The sequence below is a fragment of the Colobus angolensis genome, unplaced genomic scaffold (genome assembly GCF_000951035.1).
Source record: "Colobus angolensis palliatus isolate OR3802 unplaced genomic scaffold, Cang.pa_1.0 Scaffold12, whole genome shotgun sequence".
Lineage (NCBI taxonomy): Eukaryota > Metazoa > Chordata > Mammalia > Primates > Cercopithecidae > Colobus > Colobus angolensis.
The window spans coordinates 4,009,839-4,032,698 of NW_012113141.1; the positions used below are offsets into that span (position 1 = coordinate 4,009,839).

At 48.4% G+C, this 22,860-nt stretch overlaps 1 protein-coding gene across 3 annotated transcripts; it reads right to left on the reverse strand.

Moving 5' to 3' along the window:
* Positions 1–606: 606 nt before the first annotated feature.
* On the reverse strand, positions 607–12,695 carry TBATA (thymus, brain and testes associated). 3 transcript variants are annotated; one of them, XM_011927525.1, is made up of 10 exons: positions 12,624–12,695; positions 11,107–11,342; positions 8,902–9,051; positions 7,912–7,988; positions 7,111–7,206; positions 6,514–6,696; positions 4,561–4,642; positions 3,538–3,731; positions 1,891–1,943; positions 607–827 (listed from the first exon to the last, which is right to left on the reverse strand). In XM_011927525.1, the coding sequence occupies exons 1-10, from the start codon at positions 12,662–12,664 to the stop codon at positions 698–700; spliced, it is 1,242 nt and encodes a 413-aa protein (XP_011782915.1). In that variant the 5' UTR covers positions 12,665–12,695; the 3' UTR covers positions 607–697. The 3 variants fall into 3 exon arrangements, with proteins under 3 accessions (XP_011782915.1, XP_011782924.1, XP_011782921.1); XM_011927534.1 differs by lacking the exon at positions 7,111–7,206 and having other exon boundaries at positions 3,587–3,731; positions 6,514–6,693; XM_011927531.1 differs by lacking the exon at positions 7,111–7,206 and having other exon boundaries at positions 3,587–3,731; positions 6,514–6,693; positions 7,912–7,991.
* Between the last annotated feature and the right edge of the window lie 10,165 nt (positions 12,696–22,860).

Below are 22,860 nucleotides of genomic sequence, written 5' to 3' on the forward strand. Positions count from 1 at the left end.
TTTGTCTTGAACTGCTGACCTCAGGTGATCCTCCCACCTCGGCCTCCCAAAGTCCTGGGATTATAGGCGTGAGCCACCGCACCCAGCGAGAATGCAGTTTTTAGGAGCAGGGATTCTGGAGCCGGACATCCAGGCTTTGGATCCTGACTCTGCCACTAGTAAACTGTAGGACTTTGGACAAGTTGTTTGACCTGCATGTGTATAGATATGTACTGCATATAAAGCACATATGTGCCCATCACCAGCTTTTACCTAAGTCGCTGCCTCTGTGGGCAGCGCACACAAAAACAGAAACTCAGTAATTGGCAATAGTGATCATTCTAAGGAGGCCTGCATGTTCCCCGACCTCTGCTCTATCCTACCCAGAGTCCTATGTGTCTTAGCTCCAGGAGGGGCAGAGCCCCTTTCTCTGGGTGCCCCAACTGCCATTTGCCCTTCAGTTCTCTAGAACATAAAAGAACCAGGGAAGCCCCAAGTGGAGGTAGCAGTTGGGCTTTCCCATGGGAGTGGGGAGTGGGGATGGTTCCGTGCAGCCCATCTCTCTCCTGGAATCAGTGACCCCAAGCACAGGCCTCCCACTGCTAGGAAAGCAGAACTGTCCTTTCCCAGGGAAGACAGGTTTTATTCAGTAGACTTTTCATGGTAGGGAATCAGGTACTGCTATGAAGGTGGTGGAGACAGAAACACCCCTGAACCCTTAGGGCTGCTCTTGAGCAAGGCAGGGGAAGGTGTTAGGGTCCCTCAGCTCTCTGCCCTCGGCTTCGATGTCTTCTCCTCTGTGTTCTGGCTTGAATGCATCCGGAGGACTTGAGCTTCTCCAATGTACTCTAGTGGGAGGAGAGACAGCAGGCAGGAGAAGACCGGGAAGGTGGGGACCCCACCTGGGAGCTGCAGGTGGATGTGTGGATGTGTGGATGTGTGAGTGCTGAGGGGGAAGGCCTGAGTCATGCCCAGCTTCTGCTCTCAGCTCTGCTAGTGACTGAGGAGGGAATCCAACCTGAGAGGAATGGAGCGAATGGAATCCAACCTCTCTTTTCAACATCCAAGTAACAAATATCAATGAGATACCTACTCTGTGCCTCTCTGCCAGGCACTCTGGACTCTTGATGGTCTAAACAGGGAGAATAATATACATTGAGGATGTGTTTCCTCTTCTCTCCCCTCCAGCCTGCTGCCACCCCTGCCCTCCACTCTAGTCTAAGACACTGGGATGACTGCAGCAGCCTCTCCTAGTCTCCCTCACCTATTCTTGTCCCCCATAGTCCATGCTGCACACAGTAGCCAGAGGGGGCAAGTGCACCCTGCTCATAACCCTTATGCACCCATGCATACACCTGGCCTTTACCGCAGGCCAGCTCCTCCCACCTGTCTCATCCCTTCCTTACCACTGTCCCTCACCCAGAAGGCCCCAGCAACCATGGTCTGCTTGCTTTTCCACCAGCACACCAAGAGGTGGGAGCTTTGCTGGTTGGTTCTTCCTAGACTTGGGTAGAGCTGTATCTTTCCTGCTGTTCAGCTCTAGGAGCCCTCTCCCCACCTGCCAGTCTGTCTCACTACCGACCACAGAGCCCTGTTATTCTCCTTACAGTGTCTGTCGCCACTCCTCCCCAGGTGTTTTAATTTGTTCTCTGTATTCCTCCTTGCTGGGATATAAGTTCCGTGACAGCAGGAACTTGTCTGAATTCTTCTTCAATGATCCCCAGAGCTCAGCACATCGTGGGTGCTCAATAAATATTTGTTAATGAATGAATATGAGTAAGTGAATGAATAGATGAAATGAGCAGCTTCCTTGGGCAGGGACTCATCTCCAAGTTGACTGGAATCCCCTGAGAAATCCAGCCAGAGTGGGCCTTGGTGACCCCCGGAATGACCCACTACTTGGAATCTTACCTGGTTTTTCGCTTTTTGAAAAAGGTGACATCTTCGTTTTCTTCGGGGATTGACTGTGACCAAATACAAAGAAGGGGCTGGGAAGGTCATGCTGGAAACCTGACCCCACAGGTGGCAGGGGAGACAGGGAGGTAGGGAGGTGGTGCAGGTGCAGTCAGCTGTCTGCTCCAGGGAGAGGCAAGAGTCACCCCTCCTGGAGGACCAGAAAACATCTGTCCATGGCTAGCATTCAGGTGGCCTTCCTGTGTCACCCCAGGCCAGACCCAGACAACTGCGGCCCTGCTGTCTGCAGTTAGTTCCACTGGGAAGCAAGGCCCTCCTGTCCCTGGAGCGACAAGGCATGGACTCTGCATCAGCCCTTCCCCTAGCCCTCACTCACTCGCTCCACTGGTTTCCTTGTGGACTTCCCTTTGAGTGGGCAAGACAAGAACCCTGCATCTCGAATGAATTAAAAGTATGAAAGATGCTCTTCTGTCTTGTATTGGGCTTTACATCTCCCCCTGCCTCTTTATGTGCCTGATGTTATTTTGCCTCCCACAACTCTGGGAGGGGCCTCTTTTGAGAGATGAATGAAGCTGATGATCGCAGCCAGGAGGTGGTTTGCCCAAGGTCACAGTGGAGCCTGTCTTCCTCACTATGCCATTCCTCCTCTGCTCTCTCAGAGTGGAAGGGAACACCAAGTCCAAGGCCACGCAAGAACCCATGCCTTCAAGAAACCTCAGTCCACCCCTACCCTTGCTTCTCCTCAGCAAGCCCACCCATGCTCCAGACACCCCAAACTTGGCATTCCCCAATTGTATACGTTCTTGACTTCCATGTCTTTGCCTCGGCTGGTCCCACTTCCCAGGATGACCTTTTCCCACGCTTTCATTGGCTCAATCAAATCCTACCCCTCCTATCAGTGTTTCCCAAACTCTGTTGGAAACACTCAGGTGACTGTTGAAAATACAGGCCCCCCTGCTTCACCCCGGCCTGCTACGTTAGAATCTTTAGGGGTCTGCATTTTTAACAAGCTCCCAGGGCGACACTGAGTGCTGCTGGCCTTGGGAGTCAGTCGGGTTTGAGTTTGAATCCCAGCCCTTCTGCTGACCAGTCAGGTTACTTTGGGAAGGCCATTCTATTGTTCCTGAGCCTCAGTTTTCCCATCTGTAAAATGGAGCTAATACTGCTTCAGTGGGTTGTTGGACTATAAAACCGTGGAACACCCAGTGGTGTCAGGCAAACTTATTGCTGCTCAGTGTGGCGTTGCTGACTCTCAGGCTCCACTCACCTGCTTTGTGAGGCCTCCCCCAATTTGTAATTAATCTTTCTCTTCCAGCCACCATGGCACTTAGTACTAGTATAAAAGCACTGCCTTGCGTTAGCATTTTGTCTCCACTCATGTCTTCCCATAGACCAAAGAGCCTCTGAAGGGCTAGGTGTGGCTAGACGAGCCCTATCTGGTTAAAACTGACACTGGTGGTCCCCTCGGGGTCTCCCCACCCCTGGCAGTTCGGGAGCTGGTCTGGCTATGTTGGCCTTGAAGCGGCTTGGGCAGCACTGGAAGGTCCCTGGGGGAGGAGCTGAGCCTCTGCCTCCAGGACAGACTCAGTTAGCCCAGGCCCTGGCCAGCACCAGGCTCCCTTCTCCAGGTCCCACTGGCCTCACCTGGGAGGACAGAAGGCTGCAGAAGGGCGGGGGTGGGGTGAGGGCCCACCTGCAGGGTGGCTCTTGCTTCTCTTGAGGAGGTTGCTGCACATCCTGGAGCTGGTTTAGGAGTTTTTCTGTAGGGATGGAGACTAGGGGCTGGGGAAGGAGCTGAGCCACTGCTGTCTGCAGGAGTCCCAGAGCAAGGTCTTTTTCTGAAAGCACAACCCAGGGGCAGAGTCCTCAGCCCCCAGCCCCCTTCCTGCCCCTGTGGTGGGGCCAGAAGCAGGGCCTTCATCCAGGGCAGCTTTCTCTAAGCATCCCACCTTCTGCCCTCGGGTCCCCTCGGGAGAGCTCCCCCTTCTCTCCTGGCCCACGTGTGCAGAGCCCCTAGCCCTTTCACATCCCTGTCCTGCCACACAAGGATGTGTATGCCTTGTGCTCGGCCCTAGCTGGCCCGGCCCTCCTGCCCACCATATCCCCAGGCCCACGCTGGGAAGTCTACTGGGGACATGCTTTCCTCCTCCTTCTCCTTCACTCTCCTGTCCAGGAAGTCTTCTCCAGTTAGCTTCCTGGTTCTCATCACTCCTCACCCTTCTACTCAGACGCACCCCCCACCCACTGTCCCAGTGTGTCCATGTGTGTATTCATGTGTTTATTTGTATACACGTATGTAGCCCTATGTGTGTGCACTTGCACCTGTATGTGTGGGTCTCCCACTGCAATGTGTGAGGGGCTGTGTCTGCTAAGTACAGTCTTTGGATTTTTTCCTCCCTGGTGTCTAGGCCTGGGGTCAGCGTGAAAGAGGAGCTGAGGTAAGGAGCAGGGGTAAGGAAATCCTGCTGAGGAATTGGGGAGGAGGAAGCAGAGATGCTGTCCAGCTGGGAAGGGTTAGTTTGGGGCTAACCAACTAGAGAAGCCTCCGTGGAAGGCCCTCTCCAGGGTGGGAGCTGAGTGACATTTGAGTACTGCAGAACCAGAGATCAAGGGCAGGACCTTGGCAGCCTCCACTGAGACAGCACTGCGGCGGGGCCGTGTCCTCACCCTTGGGCGGAGCGTAGAGCAGCCAGAACTGGATCGCGCTTAGTGAGTCTGTTTCCAGGATCTGACACAGGAGCTCCAGGACCTGTGGGCAGGAGGCCAGCACATTCCAGCCAGGAGTACAGGCACGGAGTATAGGCACATGTAGGTTTGGAGGGCACCAAGGGGACCCTTCCCCCAAAGTGGGCTCTCAGAGGTGTCTGCTGAGCTAAACTTGCTCCCATGAGGTCCATGCCTTTCCTCCACATTGGCCTTTGCACTTAACAGAGGGCTTTCTCTCACGACAGTCCGGGAGGAAGATTCTTAACCTTCCTGCTGGACAGGTGGAGAATCCGAGGCCCTGAGAAGGGATGCCAGCAGGAAGCTGGTGGCAGAACGCGGCCTTAGCAGAAGGCTCTATGGACCCCACATCCCTGAAGCCTGCTTGGCTGGTTATTTCCTAGGGTCCCTCACTGGGAAGCCCAAGGTCAGAGCTGGCCAGTCAGCTCCTCAGAGACACACCAAATCCCACATGCCCCAGGGCCTTGGTGTGGGGATTTCAGGAACCCCACGGTATGCCACACCCCAAAAGTCCCAGAGTCTGGGGATGTTGGAAAAGGGGTGGGGGAAGCCCAGAGAGCAGCCTGAGGGGCAGCACATGCCATTTCTGCAAACTGCTCAGCACCGGGCTCCCTCCTGCAGAGCTGTGGGCATGCTTGGCTCCTTGCTGCATCCTCAGCCTTTGACATCTTGCTACCTCTGGGCTCATTTTCCCCTGCGTTCCCCAGTCAGTTAGCTTCAGGAAAAGATCCAGCTCTGTCTTGGATAGGCTATGGGGGCTCCCTACACCAGACTGCTGCTGGTGGCTGTAGCTATGGCAGGCTGGAGTTGGGGCCCGAGGTGAAAGGTGGAAGCCCTGGAGTCCTAGGGAAGTGAGGTTCCCTCAGCTTTTGACGGTCAGTCATCCCAGGACCGGAGGGGCCTGTTGGTCCCCAGCAGGCTGGCCTCATCCTCAGCAGAGTGGAATCTGGGCTGGGCCTCTCCCCAGGCCTCTACCTGCTTAGGGGCCCACCCTCATCCCCAGATGCCCACCCGCCGTGCTAACCCACCCTGACCTGCCCCTGGGCCCTTCCCCATTCTCCGTATCCAACTTACCTGCCCTGTGCCCCCTCCCCACAGGACCCGAGAACCTAATTCCAGGCGAGGTGAGGCTGCCCTATGGTGGAGAAAGCACCTTAGTTCTGGCTATGCTGCTCCGTCTCAGGCGACCTGGCCCAGGGACTATCACTTGGCAGGGCCTCAGCCTCCCCATCCATGGCATGGGGGTGCCAGGCCCTGTCTGCTCTATCCACTTTGCTGCACTGTGGCAAGGTTTCAGAGGGAGTGTGTGCCTGACAGCGTTGGTCACAAGGAAGGTGGCAGGATGCTGGCTCTACCTCTGGCCTTTCTTGGAGGACATCCATGCATTTTCACAGGGACCTCTGATGCCTTCACCCACCGGGATGAGGCATGGACTCATCTCAGGCCTTGCTGGGGAAACATGAGCATGGTGGGCTCTGTGCTCAACTGAAGCGCAAGCCAGGCCCCTCTCTGAGTGTGGACACTAGGCTGGGCCTAGCCGTGCAGGCTGTGGGGTGTGGCCTGCTGTGGTGGGCAGGACCTCCTTCTTCAACCCACCATTGCAGCTCCCTTCACTAACTCAGCAAATGCCACAGCGGGAAGGGACCCTTGATGGCAATGTGTTCATGCTTCCAGTGGATAGATCACAGAGCTAGGGCCCAGGGAGGGGCAAGACTCACATGGAAACCTAGAGGCAGCAGGGGGTCATGGCCCTGGCTGCTGGCTCCCCAGGGCTGGAGTTTTCTGGTCTTAACAGTCCTAGGCATCAGTATCCCTGGGAGGGGCCTTGCCCTAAAGCGGTTTGTAGGACTCCTAATGTGGAGAGCCAGGAGCCTGGGAGCAGAACTGGGTCCTCACCAGCAGCTCCTGATCCTGAAGGAGGAAGGCCTGGACTCCATCTCTGCTGGAAGACTGACTCTGCTGGCCCTGGTGGGATCTGCGGCGGCTGACAGCCCGAGTGGAAGCGGGGATGAGCCTCCCAGTCTCTGCTGAGTACTTTGCGCCCTGCTCCCGCAGAGGCTCCTCCTCCTCCTCCTTCTGCTGGGACAAAAGTGGCCAGAGACTTCAGGCAGTCAGCAAGAGGGGAGGAAGAGGGCCGAGGGGAACAGAGGAGCAGGAGGCCGGCTCACAATCCCAGGGCACTTTGCCCCCCAAATCCCAGCATCACAGCATTGCCAGGGTCCTAGGGTATCATCCAGCTCCGCCACTCACTCCCTGCCACCTGCCTTACACCCCTTCCTTGGCCATCCCCAGCCCACTCTCTGGCAGCCGGTTCTTCCACTCTCAGCTATCATGCTCAAACTAGCAAAAACTCTTCCTCCTGAACTCAGTCAGGGAGGGTCGATCGCTGGACGCCTGCAGCGTCTTCCTCCCAGGCAGATCCTCCCTGCTGCTCCTCCCCATAGCCATCAGAGATTTGAAAACAGCATCCTGCACCAAGGGCCCACCGCCTACCTTCATTCCCAGCTCAGCTGCCCCCAGGTCTGTCCCAGAGAGGCCTGGGGCCTGGGGCCTCCTGCTCTTGCAATTCCAGTTAAGACTGGTAATATCCTTCCCCCCATTTTAAAGATAGGAAAACAGAGACACAGACAGCTTAGATGAGTTGTCCTGAGTGCCACAGTGAGTTAGCTGTGAGCAGGAATGAGAAGCCGGGCCTCTGCCTGCCCACTCTGGTTGCCCAAGACAAGGGGCAGGAGCAGACTGTCCTAAGAGCAATTCCAGTCACCTTCGAGCTGCCTCTCAGGTGAGTTTACTGTTTTATCATCAAATGGCACCCACGGAGTCACCCCTACCATGTTTGAAAACCTTCTGAGATTCTCTGCTCCTTATGTGATTAGATACGAAAAAGTTTGGAGATTAAGAACAAGCTGCTCCTCCCTACATTCAAAGTCTGTACCACCCCTCCCACCTTTCCCGTTGCTGCCGACTTATAGCCTGGTTTCTGATGATGCCCTGAGTTTGCCAGCTTTTGAGCTGCTCTGCTAGGTGCCTCTGCTTGGAACTCCTCAGTCCCCTTGTGAACATCTCACTTAGATATCGCAGGCCCCCAAGTGCTGCCTGTCCTAAAACCCCCCGCTTGGATTTCTCCACCTAGGTGTGCTCTCTCCCTCACTGTGACCTTTTCCCCGATGTTTGTAAGAATCAGTCCCCTCTACCCCACCTCTGGTAGGCTGAACTGACTCAGGAGGGATCTCTTTACTCAGAGAAGGATCTGTTTCACCTCTTCCCAGACCAGCTCCTGTGTTCCGCACCCACCTCTTTCTTCTTCAGCTCATCCTCCTTGGTGAAGAAGGCCACCCGGGAAGCCAGGTCCTTCAACTCCTTCTTCCAGGCTTCTGGAGGAGGGGACAAGGTTCTGCCAACTGAAGTCAGGGGCCCTCCTCCCCTCCCTGTGCCACCAGACCTTGGTAGAGGAGTCTGCTCTCCTTCCTGGCCTCCCTGCCTGGATCTTAAAGGGAAAGGGGCAGGCAGTGCTCTGGAGGGAGAAGGCAGTGGGTGGGGTGCGGGGGTGGGGCGTTGCTTTCCTTCTAGCAAGGGCTGATGTTGATGTCCTAGCCTGTGCATTTTTAGAGGATGCTGGAGAACATTTGGTTACCTGTGCCAAGATACACATGGTTTCATCTAGTTTGGTCTCTTTTAGATTCCTGAGGCCAAGACTGAAGCTGAGGAGATACGAACGGGCCTGTTACTAAGAAATAGAACTAATTCCTGGAGAGGGTGGCAAAGAGAGCCGCAGCCAGCCTTCCAAGTCTGTCTGCCCTGCACCGGCAGCCCCAGTCCCTTCTCCAGGATCTCTCCCCCGTCCCCACCAAACTGGCTTCCAGCACCTCAGTCAAGGAAAGGATAACGCTGGGCATCTGGAACGCCAAGCCAGCACTGTGGCTGATCGTTCTGGTTGGCCAAGGCCTGAGTACACCAGTTACTAAATATTTCCTATAGCATTCTGGCCTACAGCTGCCAGTCACACGACTGCAGGCTCAACATCTGCTTGCCCTCTGCGTGTTATTACTTCTCAAGCACCTCAGATCCAAGCAGGGGTGCATTTCTGCTGGCTAGGACTTGCTGGGTGGGGAGTAATGCAGAGATTAGGCTGTCCAAGGAAAGGGGAGAAAAAGTGGGTTCCCTCAGCAGACCTCACTGACCTAAGAGCGATGGCCCTTTCCTTCTGGGCACCCACCCAAGGGAGGCAGCCTTGGGGAGAGGCATGAGCCTCAGGGTAGAGGGAGGTATGGTCCAAGTACCCACCAGAAGAAAGTTGGGGGTTCCGATTAGACTGTGGGTCTCCAATGGGGGCAGAGATGGTTGGCATCCCCATTTGACAGCCGGAAAAGACAGTTGACTCAGGCAAGGGGGCTGGAGAGTCCCTGACGACACAAACAGGCTTCCCGGTGAGATCTGCAAAGGGTTAGAGGCCATGGGAAGGGAGGCTTAGGTGGACCTTAAGAGCTCCAGGAGGCTGAGAAGAGGCTGAAGGGCAGAGTGATTCCGGCTCCACCTCTTCCAGTAACCACAGGCTGATAGATTATCAGAGCTGGGAGGGCCTTGCAACCACCTAGACCAGAGACCACCTCACCCACAGGGGGAACTTAGAATGGACACGGGAAGGGCCTGTTCAGGGCCACACTGTGAGTTGGGCAGAGGTGAGATAAGAACTTAGGCTTCCTGGGCCCCTAGTCCCGAGGATCTTCTGATTTCCTATGACAGAGCAACAAACTGCTGATGTGAGTACACAGGGGTTGGTAGGCAGCTTAAAGATGAGAATGCTGGGGCAAGGGCATTAAGTCACAGTTCGTGATGGGCGAGGCCCGGGCTCACATCACAGGGAAAGAGATTGAGCTACACCCTCTACAGAAAACTGCTATCAGTCAGCCTGTACAAGGCTACATGCAGGGTGGCCTGGAGGTAGTAGGGGCCGTTTACACGTGAGGACCCTTCTGGCTAACCCTGGGTGATTATTATATCAGTATTGATAGTGCGGCTTGAAGACTGGCCTGGTGAGGACCTAGCAGGGCTGCTCTCCCCTCTCTGAAACACTTCCCTTTTGGTGCCAGGACCCCTCACTCTTGTTCCAGCTCACTACCTCTCCTCATCTCCTCTGCTGACTTCTCATCTTCTCAACCTCTTAATCTTGGGGTCCCCAGGGACCTGTCCCCAGGTTTTTCTCTCCTGTACCTACATGGACTCCTTGGTGATCCTACCCAGGCCCACCACTTAAAACATCCCCTCTTGAATGGCTCTCACGTCTGTGTCTCTGCCCTGAACACCAGATCCAACTGTTCCCCTGCACCTCCACCTGAAGGTCTAGAAAACATCTCACGTCACCCATCTCCCACATCCAAGACCAAACCCCTGACTCCCTCGCAGCCTGCAGTGGCCCTTCCGCCGATTTCCCTGTCTCAGTCAATGCACTCCAGTTTCCCAGGTGCTCAGGCCAAAAATCTAAGTTGGTCTTGCCTCTTCTCTTCCTCTCACTCCGCTTTTAATCAATCACCGAGTCCTACTGACTTTACCTTCCATATATCTCCAGGATAGAGCCATGGAGTCTTCCACTTCTAGCCCCTGGTCCAAGCCACAGTTAAGACAGAGGCCTGGATGACCTTGCTAAAACATCTCACTTCCGTGCTCTCAGCTTTCCAAGGGCTCCAGCTGATTCAGGAAGGTGGCTTAATGGTGACAGTAGTGGCCCAGATGCCTAGCTGACTTGGGCCCACTGTCTCCTTGATGCCTTCTCCGTTCTCCTCTCCTGCTTTACTCCAGCCGGACCAGCTTCTGCTTCCTTGCTGCTGCTCCAACAGAGTGGGAGCACTCTTGCCTTCCGGCCTTTGTTTTTGCTGATATACTTGCCTGAGACATCCTTCCCCCTGCTGTGTGCACAGTTCCTATGTAGTCCTTCGCTCAAACGTCATGTTAATGGCCATGTCTTCTGTGACCACCTTTTAAAAACTGCAATCTTCCCACTGCACCCTGGGCACTTGACACCTTCCCCATCTCCCATCCTTCCCCACTGGAGGTCAGTCCAGGGGGGCGGCCACCATGTCTGTCTTGTTCACTGTTGTATCCCCAAGGCCTAAAAACGTGCCTAGCCCATAGTTCACACTCAAGAAATATTTGATGGCTGGCTGGGTGGCTGAGTGGCTGACATGGCCTAAGTTAGAGGACTTAGAGAACAGAGCACTGCTCCAGGACAGAACTTACCCCTTTCTTTGATTTGTAAAATGGGAGAACCCAGCAGTCAGGGGAATCCTGTAGGGAACCTGTCACCCACCCTTGGCTTCTCTCCTGCCCACCAAGTGCAGTCCTGGCTGGGTTCTTGGCAGCCCTGGGATCCTGGCCCCTATCCTATCTGGGCCCCAGCCTAGAAGCGGGCTCTGTCATCAATTCTTCCTTCCCAGTTCTCAAGACCAATTTGTGATACTCCCTCTGCTCCCACCCCAACCAGCTGGGCCCTACCTGGGATGTGGGTCACATGCTGAGGGTGTGGGTGGTGCCGGGAGAAGAAGGAGTGGTGACTGAGGCGTCCAAAGCAGTAGGTGCCAGGAGTTTGGGGCTTGGGGGTCCTCAATGCCCGGCGGATCCGCTCGAAATCCACAATCCCTGGGATCACCAGTTCTTTCTGTGGCCCACTGTCCCCGGGGCTCCTTGGCTTGCGTCCTGACTTCTTCTCGGGTTTCAGCTTAGCCTTTGGACTGAAGGAGGGGGTTTCAGGAGAAGCTAATGGAGCCTCCTCTGGCAGTGGGCCCACCTGGGCTCAGAGCTCAGTGCTTATGACAGGCCCCTTCCTGAGGAGCTCTGAAATCTGGTTTCCTGAGTTTCAGCACCACCCCCATAGCACCAAAAGCTAGGCCTCCCCCAGAGTCCTTTCCCAACTGGTACAATCCTGTCCTGGTTAGTTTTCCTTATCAGGGAGCTAGCATCCATTTGAGGGAACTTAGACTCTTCCAGCACCCCAGTTTTTTCCCAGAGACCATATCTGAAACCAGAAAGAGAAGCTGCAGACCCACCTACTCATCAAAATACCCAGGATGGAGCAAAGTCACCTAATATACATCCCTGGGGATGGGGCTGGTCCCAGCAAGGGAATCCCCCAAGCCAGGCTATGGATAGCCCAGAGGCCAGCTATAGGCTGCCTTCCTCCCGCATGCACTCAGGAGCGGCCTTGGCTCAGACTCAGCGTCCAGAAGCCAGAGCTGAAGCTTAGGCCAGACCAGACCAGCAAGTTCTGTTCCATGGGGGTCCCTCCTAGGAAAGGAAGAGATGATGCAGCAGCTACTGGGGCTGCGACACTGAGGGAAGCTTCAAGCTCTATTTTGCTTTGCTGGAGACAAGCCAGCTCAGGTCCTCTGTCCTCTACCCCCACCCCTCCCCTTCCTGAGGACGCTGTGCATCTGCCCTTGGAGGAAGGTCAACATCAGCAAAGGTGGCCCACTCTCCACCGGAGGCCTGCTGGAACCACCTGCCTGATCGCTGTCTGCATGCCCTTCTCACGGTGGCCCTGGCTGAAGGGAGTCCTTTTGGAGTACAGAAGGACTCTGGATGTGCTAAGCAAGGTGTGCTGCCCCCGGACCCTCTGAGGACTCCACTGACCTGGCCCCTGAGTTTCCTGTTTCATTCTCCATTCGCCTCTAAGGGATCTGGGGCTTAAAGAAATAAAGCAAACCTTCTCTGAAAGTTGCAGTTAGCTGTCCTCTTCTACTCCCAAGTGACAGAGGAAATCACCTGCTGAGAACCCCTGGAACTCCTCTGCTCAGTGCTTCTGGCCCCTGCCCAGGAGGGCCAAAGCCCATTACCTGGGCTAACTTGGGCCTGAGGATCCACTGGGGGGTCTGGCTGACTGGCAGCAGCAGTTCAGTAAGAACCACCTCTCTTGGACTCCTAATCTGTTGAGATCCCCCAAGGCCACCTTTGTCTTCCACCCTGCCCTACCCCAAGCCCTCCTCAGTCAGCAGGGTGGGCATTTGGAGCCTCACCTCATCAGTGGATATTCAGCCAATTGAACATCTGTAGCCATTGTATGCTTTCTAACAGACTAAAGGCCAGTGCACTTAATACTAGTGTTGAAGATGCAGAACAGGAACTCTCACGAACTGGCGGTGGAAGTGTAAACAGGAACAGGCACTTTGGAGAGAGAAATGGTAACATCTTATAAAATTGAGCATTTGCATGCTGTATCACTCAGCAATTTCTTTCCCAGGTATAAGAGAAATTCTCACAGACGTACCACAGGGGCTACTTGTAAGAATATTCATACAAGCACCGTTCAAAATAGTAAAAACCTAGTGGCAACCCAAATGTCTGATGGCAGAAGAATGGATAAGTAAGCTGTGCTGCATTCAGACAGTGGGATACTTTATTGCTATGAAAATAAATGAGCCGTAAATGAGCCACAGCTACATGTAACAACATGAATGAATCTTATAATCAGTATGAGAAACCTTACAGTTCTTGGTTTTGGGATGTTATATTTATGCAATCTTATTAACTCAATTTGCTTTTTATTAATTACTATTAATAGGCTACAGTATAACAAGATATATGCATTTGAAACAACACAATTGTTGTCATCCACTATATATAATGAGTGGATAATATAAATTAACTACTAAACTGTATAAATGATGTGTTTAAAAGCATATTATTTCTCTTTCATAAGTGGTTTAGTTTATGTGTGTTCTGGAGGACCACAAGTTCCAGAGGACCACATAGCCTGAGATCCTTTCTAAAAATAAAAATTTAAAAGCAAAGCAAAATGATCAAGAACATGCGATAAAATAGCAACAACAGCATCAAACAAGGAAATGCTAAGCACAAAATTCACACAGTGGTTATTTCCAAGGGAAGGCGGGGAGGGGAGGTGTGCAGGAGAAGCGCATGTAAGGAGATGTGTTAGTGGTGATGTTCTTGTTCTTGGTTTGGGTGGTGTATTTGCTTGTGTTTATTATATTATTAAACAAACTAATTAAATGACATAGATGAAAGATGATAGGTGTCAAAACCAAGAATTGTGATTAAATCTATGGACCTGAATATATATATCTAGCCAAAGTGCTAGGGATGGGGTTGGGACAGGACATCAGTGCATTCTGAGAATTAACCCTCAGAGTCACAGAATCTGCAAGGGACCCCAGAGATCTCCCAATGCCAGCCTTCGTCAGGTAGTGGGATGGGTTGGTGTTGTCTGAGATGGAGGAAGCAGGGGAGACTTGCTGAGGTCACACAGAAAGAACCAGAGCCCAGGCAGTCTGACTCACAGTTTGCTGATCTTTTCTCTCCTTAAAAGGAAGCTTCAGACATCCTTGATGTCAGGGACTGGGCTCTAGATTACTTAGATGCTACAATCTTGAGAATAGGGTATCTGGAAGCCCCAAATCCTCCTGCCTATGGGAAAAAGTACTCTTTAGAACAGAGACTTGCAAATGTGTTTGGCTGTAATGACAGTAAGGAATTCTTTATGTCATGACCCAATTCACACACGGGTTTGTATGTGTGTGTGAAACTAAAACAATAATATCCTGAAGCAATATTTATCAGTACTACATATGATGCACACTGATATTTTTACCCCATTTTTGGTTTCATTTCTTAAATGTTCGATATGATCCATTAAATTGATCTAATAAGCCATCGGGGGTCATAACCCACAGCAGCTGTAGAGGTCGACAGGGACTCTAGTAGGCCAAGCCTGCCTTGTCCAGAGCTTTCTGTCCCTGCTGTTTGTCCCTGGGGCTCCAGCCGGCCAGGCAGAGGGGTCTGAGGGCTCCCACCAATCCAGCCACAGAACTTCCCTTTCTACCTCTGCCCTTCTGGGCTCTCCAGTGTCCATCTCCTCTCCCAGGAGGTCCCTGGACTCACCAAGGCAGTGCCCGCTACAGCATGTGTGTGAGAAGCCCTGCTGTCCCAGCAGGAAGGAGCAAGAGGACAAATTGAGGGGAAGGCTGTGGGTTCTGTGCGCAAGTCTGCCTGCTTTGTGACAGTGACCTCAGTGGTTGCTAGGTTACCCCTTTCCCACAACTCCAGAACCTCTGCCCAGCACCCCTCTACCACACCCCTCACCAGTCTCCCCCTCCTGGAAGGGTAGACAAGGGCTGAGCACCTTCTGTCCCTCCTGACTTCCTCGCCACTTCCCATCCAACAGTTTCAATGGGGGCCAAGGGAGAGAAGGAGAGTCTGGGGCTGGTTTTAGCCAACGAGCAGTGGACGGAGGCAGAACACAGGCAGAGGACCGTTGGTGGGCTGCGTCCCAGCTTTGTCAGCCCTACCTGGCCTGCTCCCACCACACAGGGGTCAGCTTCCGCGCATCCTGGTTCTGGGGGCTCATTCTCTGGGGGGTGGCTCTTAGAAGGAGAAAAGGTGACAAACCATGTTACCCAGAGGGACCCCAGTCCCTCTCTCTGCATGATAGCTGGGTGGGAAGATTCTGGGCTTTCATTTGGACAGGTGTTCTAATCAGATTTCAACATCCCATAGACCTGTTACTTTGGGTAAATCACCTGGAATGCCACAGATGCAAAATAGTGGGAAGAATCCTTGCTTCGAGTCCCTATTCTGCTACTTCCTAGTTGTGTGGCCTCAGACAATGCACCTGCCTTCTCTGAGCCTTAGTTCCCTCATCTCTAAAATGGAGATGATGATACTGCACTTATTCTCACAAGATGTTTGAGAACATTAAGTGAGTTGATAAATATTAAAGTGTTTCAAACAGTATCTGCCCCAAGTATAATTCCTTACTATTATTGCCTTCTCTGGGTCTATAAAATGGGATATACTCGCCTACTTCTGTGGTTGTTCTGAAGACAAACTAATGGAGGTGAAGCCCTTAGTCATATGTCTGGCACACAAGAGATGCTCAAAAAGGATAAGAATCATCATTATTATTGGTAACTTGATGGTGGTAGTGAGATGAGACCTTCATCTGAGAACTATCTTGGATAGTTCACTTTATTTCTCTGAGGCTCAACTTGGACACCTGTCAAATGGGGGTAAGGATAGTTCTTGGCCGACAGGGCTGTAACTCGATCAGATGATGGGAAGGGTGTAGACAGGCTCTGTAAACTATGGGAAGGCTTGCAGACAGTGCCGGGTGCTGTCCCTCAGAATGATGGGGTGGGCTTTTCCCAGGGCCTTTGCTGTCAGCACCCCTGGCTTCATACTGGTGCTCTGAGGCTTCCAGACTCTGTGTCTTTTCTCTGGGGAGCAAGAAAAGGAAGGTGGGTAGCTAGAGGCAAACCCAAGTCCTTCAAAAGTTCTGCCCCTCTGGCTAAGGGGTGGGGATTCATACCACTGTGGTGGCTCCCCTGAGGGCTGGCCTCTGGGTCTTGGCCTACTCCAAATGTCCACTCATCCTTCTGCAGGTCAGGATGTTCCCTGGCTTTTTCTGGGCCTGTCTCTGCAGGAACGAGGTGAGTCTTTTGAAATCATACTGAAAACCCCCTGTTCCATACTTCTGGGCATCCTGGCAGCTGTGAAGATAGATGATACAGCGTTTGGGAGAAGAGAGGCTTTCTTCTCCATGACAAGCCACTCCTCCCTCCTGCTTTCAGCACTCTTGGGGCATTTCCTACCACGTGAGCTGACTCATCTGAGATGAAAACCCACTCTCATCCTCTCCACTGGTGCCTTGTAATACTTCAACTATGTTATTTACAATCTAGCATGGGAGTCTGCATAGGGACTGCAGCTAGGGGGGATGAAAGTGTTCCTCAGGAAATGTCTTCAACACTGGTTTGTAAAAGAAGAGCTGAGGAAACTCTTCTGACTTCTTTGTAGAGTGTCAAAAACTGGAGAGAGATCTGTCAGCCTGGGAGTGCTTTGAGGTACAGTCCTTGGCCTAGATGACTCAGTTACAGCAGAAGCAATATAAACTTCATGGAACACTCCCTATATGCCAGGCACTGTGCCAACCTCTTAAATATATTACCTCCTGTAATCCTATAGATGGGGAAATTAATGATTAGAGAAATCTTTAGTTATTTGTGTTGCGAATATATTCTCTCCTTTGTGTCTTGCTTGTCTGTGTCTACATGCAGTCTTTCGATAAAAATAATTCCTAATTTTAACATAACCCAATTTATCAATTTTGTCCTTAATGGTTAGTGGGTTTTGTGTCTTAAGAGATCTTTGCCTACCCAAGGTTATGAAGATAATTCTCCTTTATTATTTTCTGAAGATTTACTGTTTTGCTGTTCACGTTTAGATCTACAATCAATATGGAATTGATTTCTGTGTTTGGTGTAAGATAGGGGTCAAAATTTATATATATTTTTTCCATATAAATATCCATTCAACCCAGTACCATTACTTAAAACATTGTCCTTATATCTGCAGTACCATCTTTATCAAAATTCAAGTATTCATATATGTGTGGGCCTGTCTCTGGACTTTCCATCTACCATTGTGCCAACACTATATTCTCTTAATTACTGTAGCTTTAAATACATCTTGATGTCTATATAAGTGGTATAAGACTTCCAGCTTTGTTTTTTAAGATTGTCTTGGATATTCTAGTTCCTTTGTCTTTCCATGCAAATTTTAGAATAATCTTATTGACATCTACAAACTTTTTGTTTAGATTTTTATAGGAATCAGGTTAAATTTCTTTATCTATTTGGGGAGAATGGACGTCTTTACCATGTTGAGTCTTCCAGTCCATGAACATGGTATGTCTCTCCATTTATTTAAATCTTCCTTGATTAATTTAATCAGCATTTTATAGTTTTCAGCATAAAAGCCCTGGACATGTTTTGTTAGATTTTCACCTATTTCAGTTTTTTTTTAAAGGAACTGTAAATAGTATGATATTTTAAATTTTAATGTCCATATGTGCATTGCTAGTATATAGAAACACTATTAATTTTTGTATGTTAGTTTGTATCCTTCAACCTTGCTGAACTCACTTATTAGTTTCTGGAGATATGTTGTAGATTCCCTGGAATTTTCTGCATAGATAATAATAGCATATCATCTGCAAATAGGGACAGTTTTCTTTCTTTCTTTCTTTCCCATATATATGCCTTCTCTTCCCTTCTCTTCTCTTCTCTTCTCTTCTCTTCTTCTCTTCTCTTCTCTTCTCTTCTCTTCCCTTCTCTTCTCTTTTCTTCTCTTCTCTTGTTTTACTACACTGTCTAGAACTTCCAATACTAAGTTGAATAACAGTGGTGAGAGTGCACATCCTTACCTTGTTCCTAATCTTAGGAAATAAACACAGTCTTTAACCATTAAATATAACATCAGCTGTAGGTTTTTTATACATACTCTTTATCAGATTAAAAAAGTCCCTCTCTATTCCTATTTCTCTGAGCGTTTTTGTCATAAATGGGTGTTGAATTTTATCAAATGCTTTTTTTCTGCATCAACTAATATGATCATGTGATTTTTCTTCTTTTGCTTGTCAGTACATTTATTTTTCAAATATTGAACTAGCCTTGTATCCCTGGAATAAGCCCCACTTGCTCATGGTGTATAATTCTTTTTATATATTGCTGGATTCTACTTGAAAATATTTTGTTAAGGATTATTGCACCTATATTTATGATGAATATTTATCTGTAGTTTCCTTTTTGTACTGTCTTTCTGTGGTTTGTGTATCATCAGGATAACACTAATTTCATAAAATGAATTGGGAAGTGTTACCTCCTTTTCCATTTTCTGGAAGAGATCGTGTAAAATTGATGTTAATTCTTCTTTAAATGTTTGCTGGATTTCTCCAGTGAAACTACCTGGGCCTGGAGATTTATTTTTTGGATGTTTTAAAATTGAAGATTTAATTTTCTAAAAGTTATGGGACTATTCAAGAGATCTATTTCAAATTGGGTGATTATAATAGTTTGTTTTTCAAGGAGTTGGCCAATTTCTCTTATGTTGTAAAATTTATTTGTGTAGAGTTGTTTTGTAATATTCTCATATTATCCTTTTGATATCTGTAGAATATGTAGTGACACCTTTATTTCATTCCTGATACTATTAATTTGTGATTTCTTTCTCTCCCTTTTTTTGCCAGTCTTGCTAGATAGAAGTTTGCCAATTTTATTGATGTTTTCAAAGAACCAGCTCTTTGTTTTATTGATTTTTTCCTATTTTTTTCTGTTCTCAATTTCATGAATTTCTGCTCTTATCTTCATTATTTCATTGTGCTGCTTGTTTTGGATTTATTTTGCACTGTTTTTTACAGGTTTGTGAGGGGGATGCTTAGATTATTGGTTGGATACTTTTCTCTCTTTCTTTTTTTTGGGGGGAGAATGGAGTCTTGCTCTGTCACCCGGGCTGGAGTGCAGTGGTGTAATCTAGGCTCACTGCAACCTCTGCTTCCTAGGTTCAAACAATTCTCTGCCTCAGCCTCCCTAGTAGCTGGGATTACAGGTGCCTGCCACCACGTCCAGCTATTTTTTTTTATATTTTTAGTAGAGACAGGGTTTGACCATCTTGGCCAGGCTGGTCTTGAACTCCTGACCTCGTGATCCACCTGCCTTGGCCTCCCAAAGTGCTGGGATTACAAGCATAAGCCATCGTGCCCGGCCTCCTCTTTTCTAATATATGCATTTAGTGCTATAAATGTTCCTCCCGGCATACTTTAGCAGTCACCCACAAATCTTGATGTGCTATGTCTTCATTTTCATTCAATTATTATGTATTTTAAAAATTTCCCTTGAAACTTCGTCTTTGACCAACATGAATTTTTTTAAGAAGCGTGTTAATTTCCAAATGTTTGCAGATTTCCCTGTTATCTTTTTCATTTATTTATTTTTAAAAATGTGACAGGGTCTCACTCTGTCACCCAGGCTGTAGTTAAGTGGTGGAATTACAGCTAACTGCAGCCTTGACCTCCCAGGCTCAAGTGATCCTCCCACCTCAGCTTCCCAAGTAGCTGGGACTACAGGTGTACATCACCATGCTTGGCTAATTTTTGTATTTTTTGTAGAGATGGGGTCTTGCCCTGTTGCCCAGGCTGGTCTTGAACTCCTGAGCTCAAGTGATCCACCCACCTTGGCCTCCCAAAGTGCTGGGATTATAGACATGAACCACCATGCCCACCCTCCTGTTATCTTTGTGCTATTGATTTCAACATTGATTCAATTATACTTGGGGAAGGTACTCTATATTATTTTAATTATTTAAAAGTGTTGAGGTTTGTTCTGTAGCTCAGGATGTGGTCTATGTCGGTGTACATTCTATGGGCACTATAAAAGAATGTGTATTCTGCTGTTATTGGGTGAAGGGTTCTATAAATGGTAAAGTCTATTGGTTAAAATTGTTGTTGAGTTCTTGTATATTCTTGCTAATTTTTTGTCTAGTTCTATAAATTGTTAAGAGGGTTATTGAAGCTTCCAACTATAATTGTGAATTTGTCTATTTCTCTTTTCAGTTCTGTCAGTTTCTTCACACATTTTATGACTCTGCTCTTTGGTGCACATACATTCAGGATTGCTAGATCTTCTTGATAGACTGGTGCTTTTATTATTATATAATATCCTCCGTGTCTCTGTCATTTTCTTTGCTCTGAAGTCTACTTTATCGGATATTAATTTAGCCACTCCCTTCCTTTAATTAATTATTGCATAATTTATCTTTTTTCATCATTTTACATTCAATGTTCCTGTGTCATCATATTTGAAATGAGTTTCTTACAGACTGCATAGAGTTGTATCAAGTTTTAAAATCCACCCTACCAATTTATGTTCTTTTTTTTCTTTTTCCTGTCTCACTGTGGGTTTCTTGGACATTCTATTAAGAATTCCATTTTGATTTATTTACAATGTTTTCGAGTATATCTCTGTATGGTTTTTTAGTGGCTGCTGTAGGTATTTTATTATATATATATTATATATATATATATATATATATAAAATGTATCACAGTCTACTGGTATCCTTGTTTTACCAGTTCATGTGAGGTACATAAGCTCACTTCTCTTTATGTTCCTTTATCTCCCTTTGTTGATAATTGATTTAAATATTTCCTCTAATACATTTAGAGCCATATCAAGTAGTGTTGTAAGTTTTGCTTCAACTGTCAAACACAATTTAGAAATCTCAAGAGAAAGAAAGTCCACTGTATTTACCCATGTTTTTACTTACTGGGCTCTTCCTTCCTTATGTTCCAGACTTTCTTCTATTATTGTTTCCTTTCTGTTTAGAGAACTTCCTCTAATCATTTTTTTACAGCAGATTTGTGCTGGGTGAGGTGTCAGAGCCCCTACATCAGGAAGTGGTTGACTTACAGGCTGTTAAGAATTTACCGACAGCAGTATTGATTTGAAAAAGGCACGTTTGATTACAAAGAAAGAACGCTGCAGAGGAGTGCAGTGGGGCACCTCAGCAAGAGAGGACTGAGCACATCAAGGTGGATTTTCCTTAGGAGCATTTATGGACCTTAAGGTGGGAGCTTAAGGGTCATTTGGACAATATTAGCCACGTAGGTCATGATAAATGATTACATGTGTTGACATTTTGGTGCCCTAATGTCAGCAAGGGTTGCACGATGAGTTTTGGCATGGCATTCTGGAGATGTGTAGAATTTCTATTTACTTACAATTTTTTTTTTTTTGAAAGAGACCTGAACCAGATGACGACTTTAGGTACTAGGGAAGTTTAATTATTTCTAAATTTCCTAGATTAGGAGTTTGCCTACGAATAGACTGCTTGATGCTCACCGGGTGGTCTTCACTTCTTTCACTATACTTCTAAATTCCTCAAATAAGGAGTTTTTTTTTTTTTTTTTTTTTTTTGTCTCTGGGGCCTGCTCGAGGCTCACCAGGCGACTTTTGCTTTCCTCATTTTTCCCCTGACAAATATTTTGGTCAAATCTTTGACCCTCTATATTCCCCCATGCTCGTGTCTACCTTCTGCCTACAGGGGTCTCAAGAAAGGGAAAATGCCACAGTGAAAAGGGGCATTGAGTCCATCTGGCTAATCCCTACCGAAAGGGAGCATTGAAGGTATAGGTTGTGTTTTTCCCTTCCTTGCTCTCTGTCATGAAGGGAATGAAGGGAATGAAGGGTCATGGAAAACTCATTCATGAAGAGGTGGGGAAGGTCAGATACCATCAGGAGGCCAGGATTGGGATTACATAGTCATCTATAGGTGAAATTGTTGTAATCTGAAAGATATAAAGTTAATGAGATATAAGTTAAACTCAAAAAGTTTAACTTAAAAAGTCAGGGACAAAATTTTAAAAGAAGAATGACAAAGAATAAAGGTCCCAGGAATGTGAGAAGCCAAGTGATTTTTGGAAACCAGTCAGTAGAGGTTTTGGCCTAGTCTTGGTTACTTTGGGAAAGTGTGTGTAGCCATTTGGCTTGTTTGAAAATTTCTTGGACCTTAGTTTCCACTTTTGCAGATGCATTAATGTAGGTGTAGCAGGTTTTCTTGATGACAGCACTGACTCCTCCTTGTTCAGCTAGGGGGTAATCTAGAGCTTGTCTATTATTAAACCCATTCCTGCCAGTGAGTGTAGAGACTTTTCTAGTGCTGATAGACTTGTGTCAGTTTCTGCTAAGGCTATTTCAAGGGAGGTGGTAAGTTCCCATACTGAGATTTCATGGTAAGTAAAAGGGTGAGAGTTGCAACAGCTCCCACAATTCTGGCCACACTAAGTCCTAGGGCCCTTAATCTTCCAGAATGGAATTCTGAATTGGAAGTTATGTTCAAGACACTGATTTGGGTATGAGCTATTGTTGCCAGGGTACAATCACCATAATGAAGAGAATTATTAAGATGGGATAGGGCTGAAGTTTGAAAAGGGCTTAAATAATTATTAGTAGTGCTGCAAAGTCATGAGAGCCCAGGTGGGGCAGGTAATATATTTTTGAGGCTTCTTGGACTAAGAGGGCCACTGTTGCTAATGCTTTTAGGCTGGGGTGACGGGGAATGACCTTTCTGGGATACTAGGTCTAAAGTTTTCAAAAAATATGCTATAGGGCACTTAAAGGGCCCTAGATCTTGGGCTAAGACTCCCAAAGATTCCCCTTCATTCGTGTACATACAAAAATAAAGGCCTAGTCAGATCTGCTAGGGCTAAGGCTGGGGCTAAGATTAAAGCCCGGTTTTAAGTGTTTAGAGCGTGCTTCATAACATTAGTCTAGGACAGAGGTTGCTCCTCAGTTCCCTTGAGGGATTCACATAAAGATTTTGCTATTAATCCAAAGGAAGGAATCCATATTCTGTAAAACCTGGCCATACCCAAAAAAGATCAAAGCTGTTGTTTAGTTCCTGG

Coding starts and splice junctions, on each gene's coding strand:
- TBATA (XM_011927525.1), bottom strand. CDS start 12,664: ATGGCTACAGATGTTCAATTGGCTGAATATCCACTGATGAG. Junction 6,697..7,110: donor CAGCTGAGCTGGGAATGAAG/GTAGGCGGTGGG, acceptor CTTTTGTCCCAG/CAGAAGGAGGAGGAGGAGGA. Junction 828..1,890: donor TTCAAAAAGCGAAAAACCAG/GTAAGATTCCAA, acceptor TCCTCCCACTAG/AGTACATTGGAGAAGCTCAA.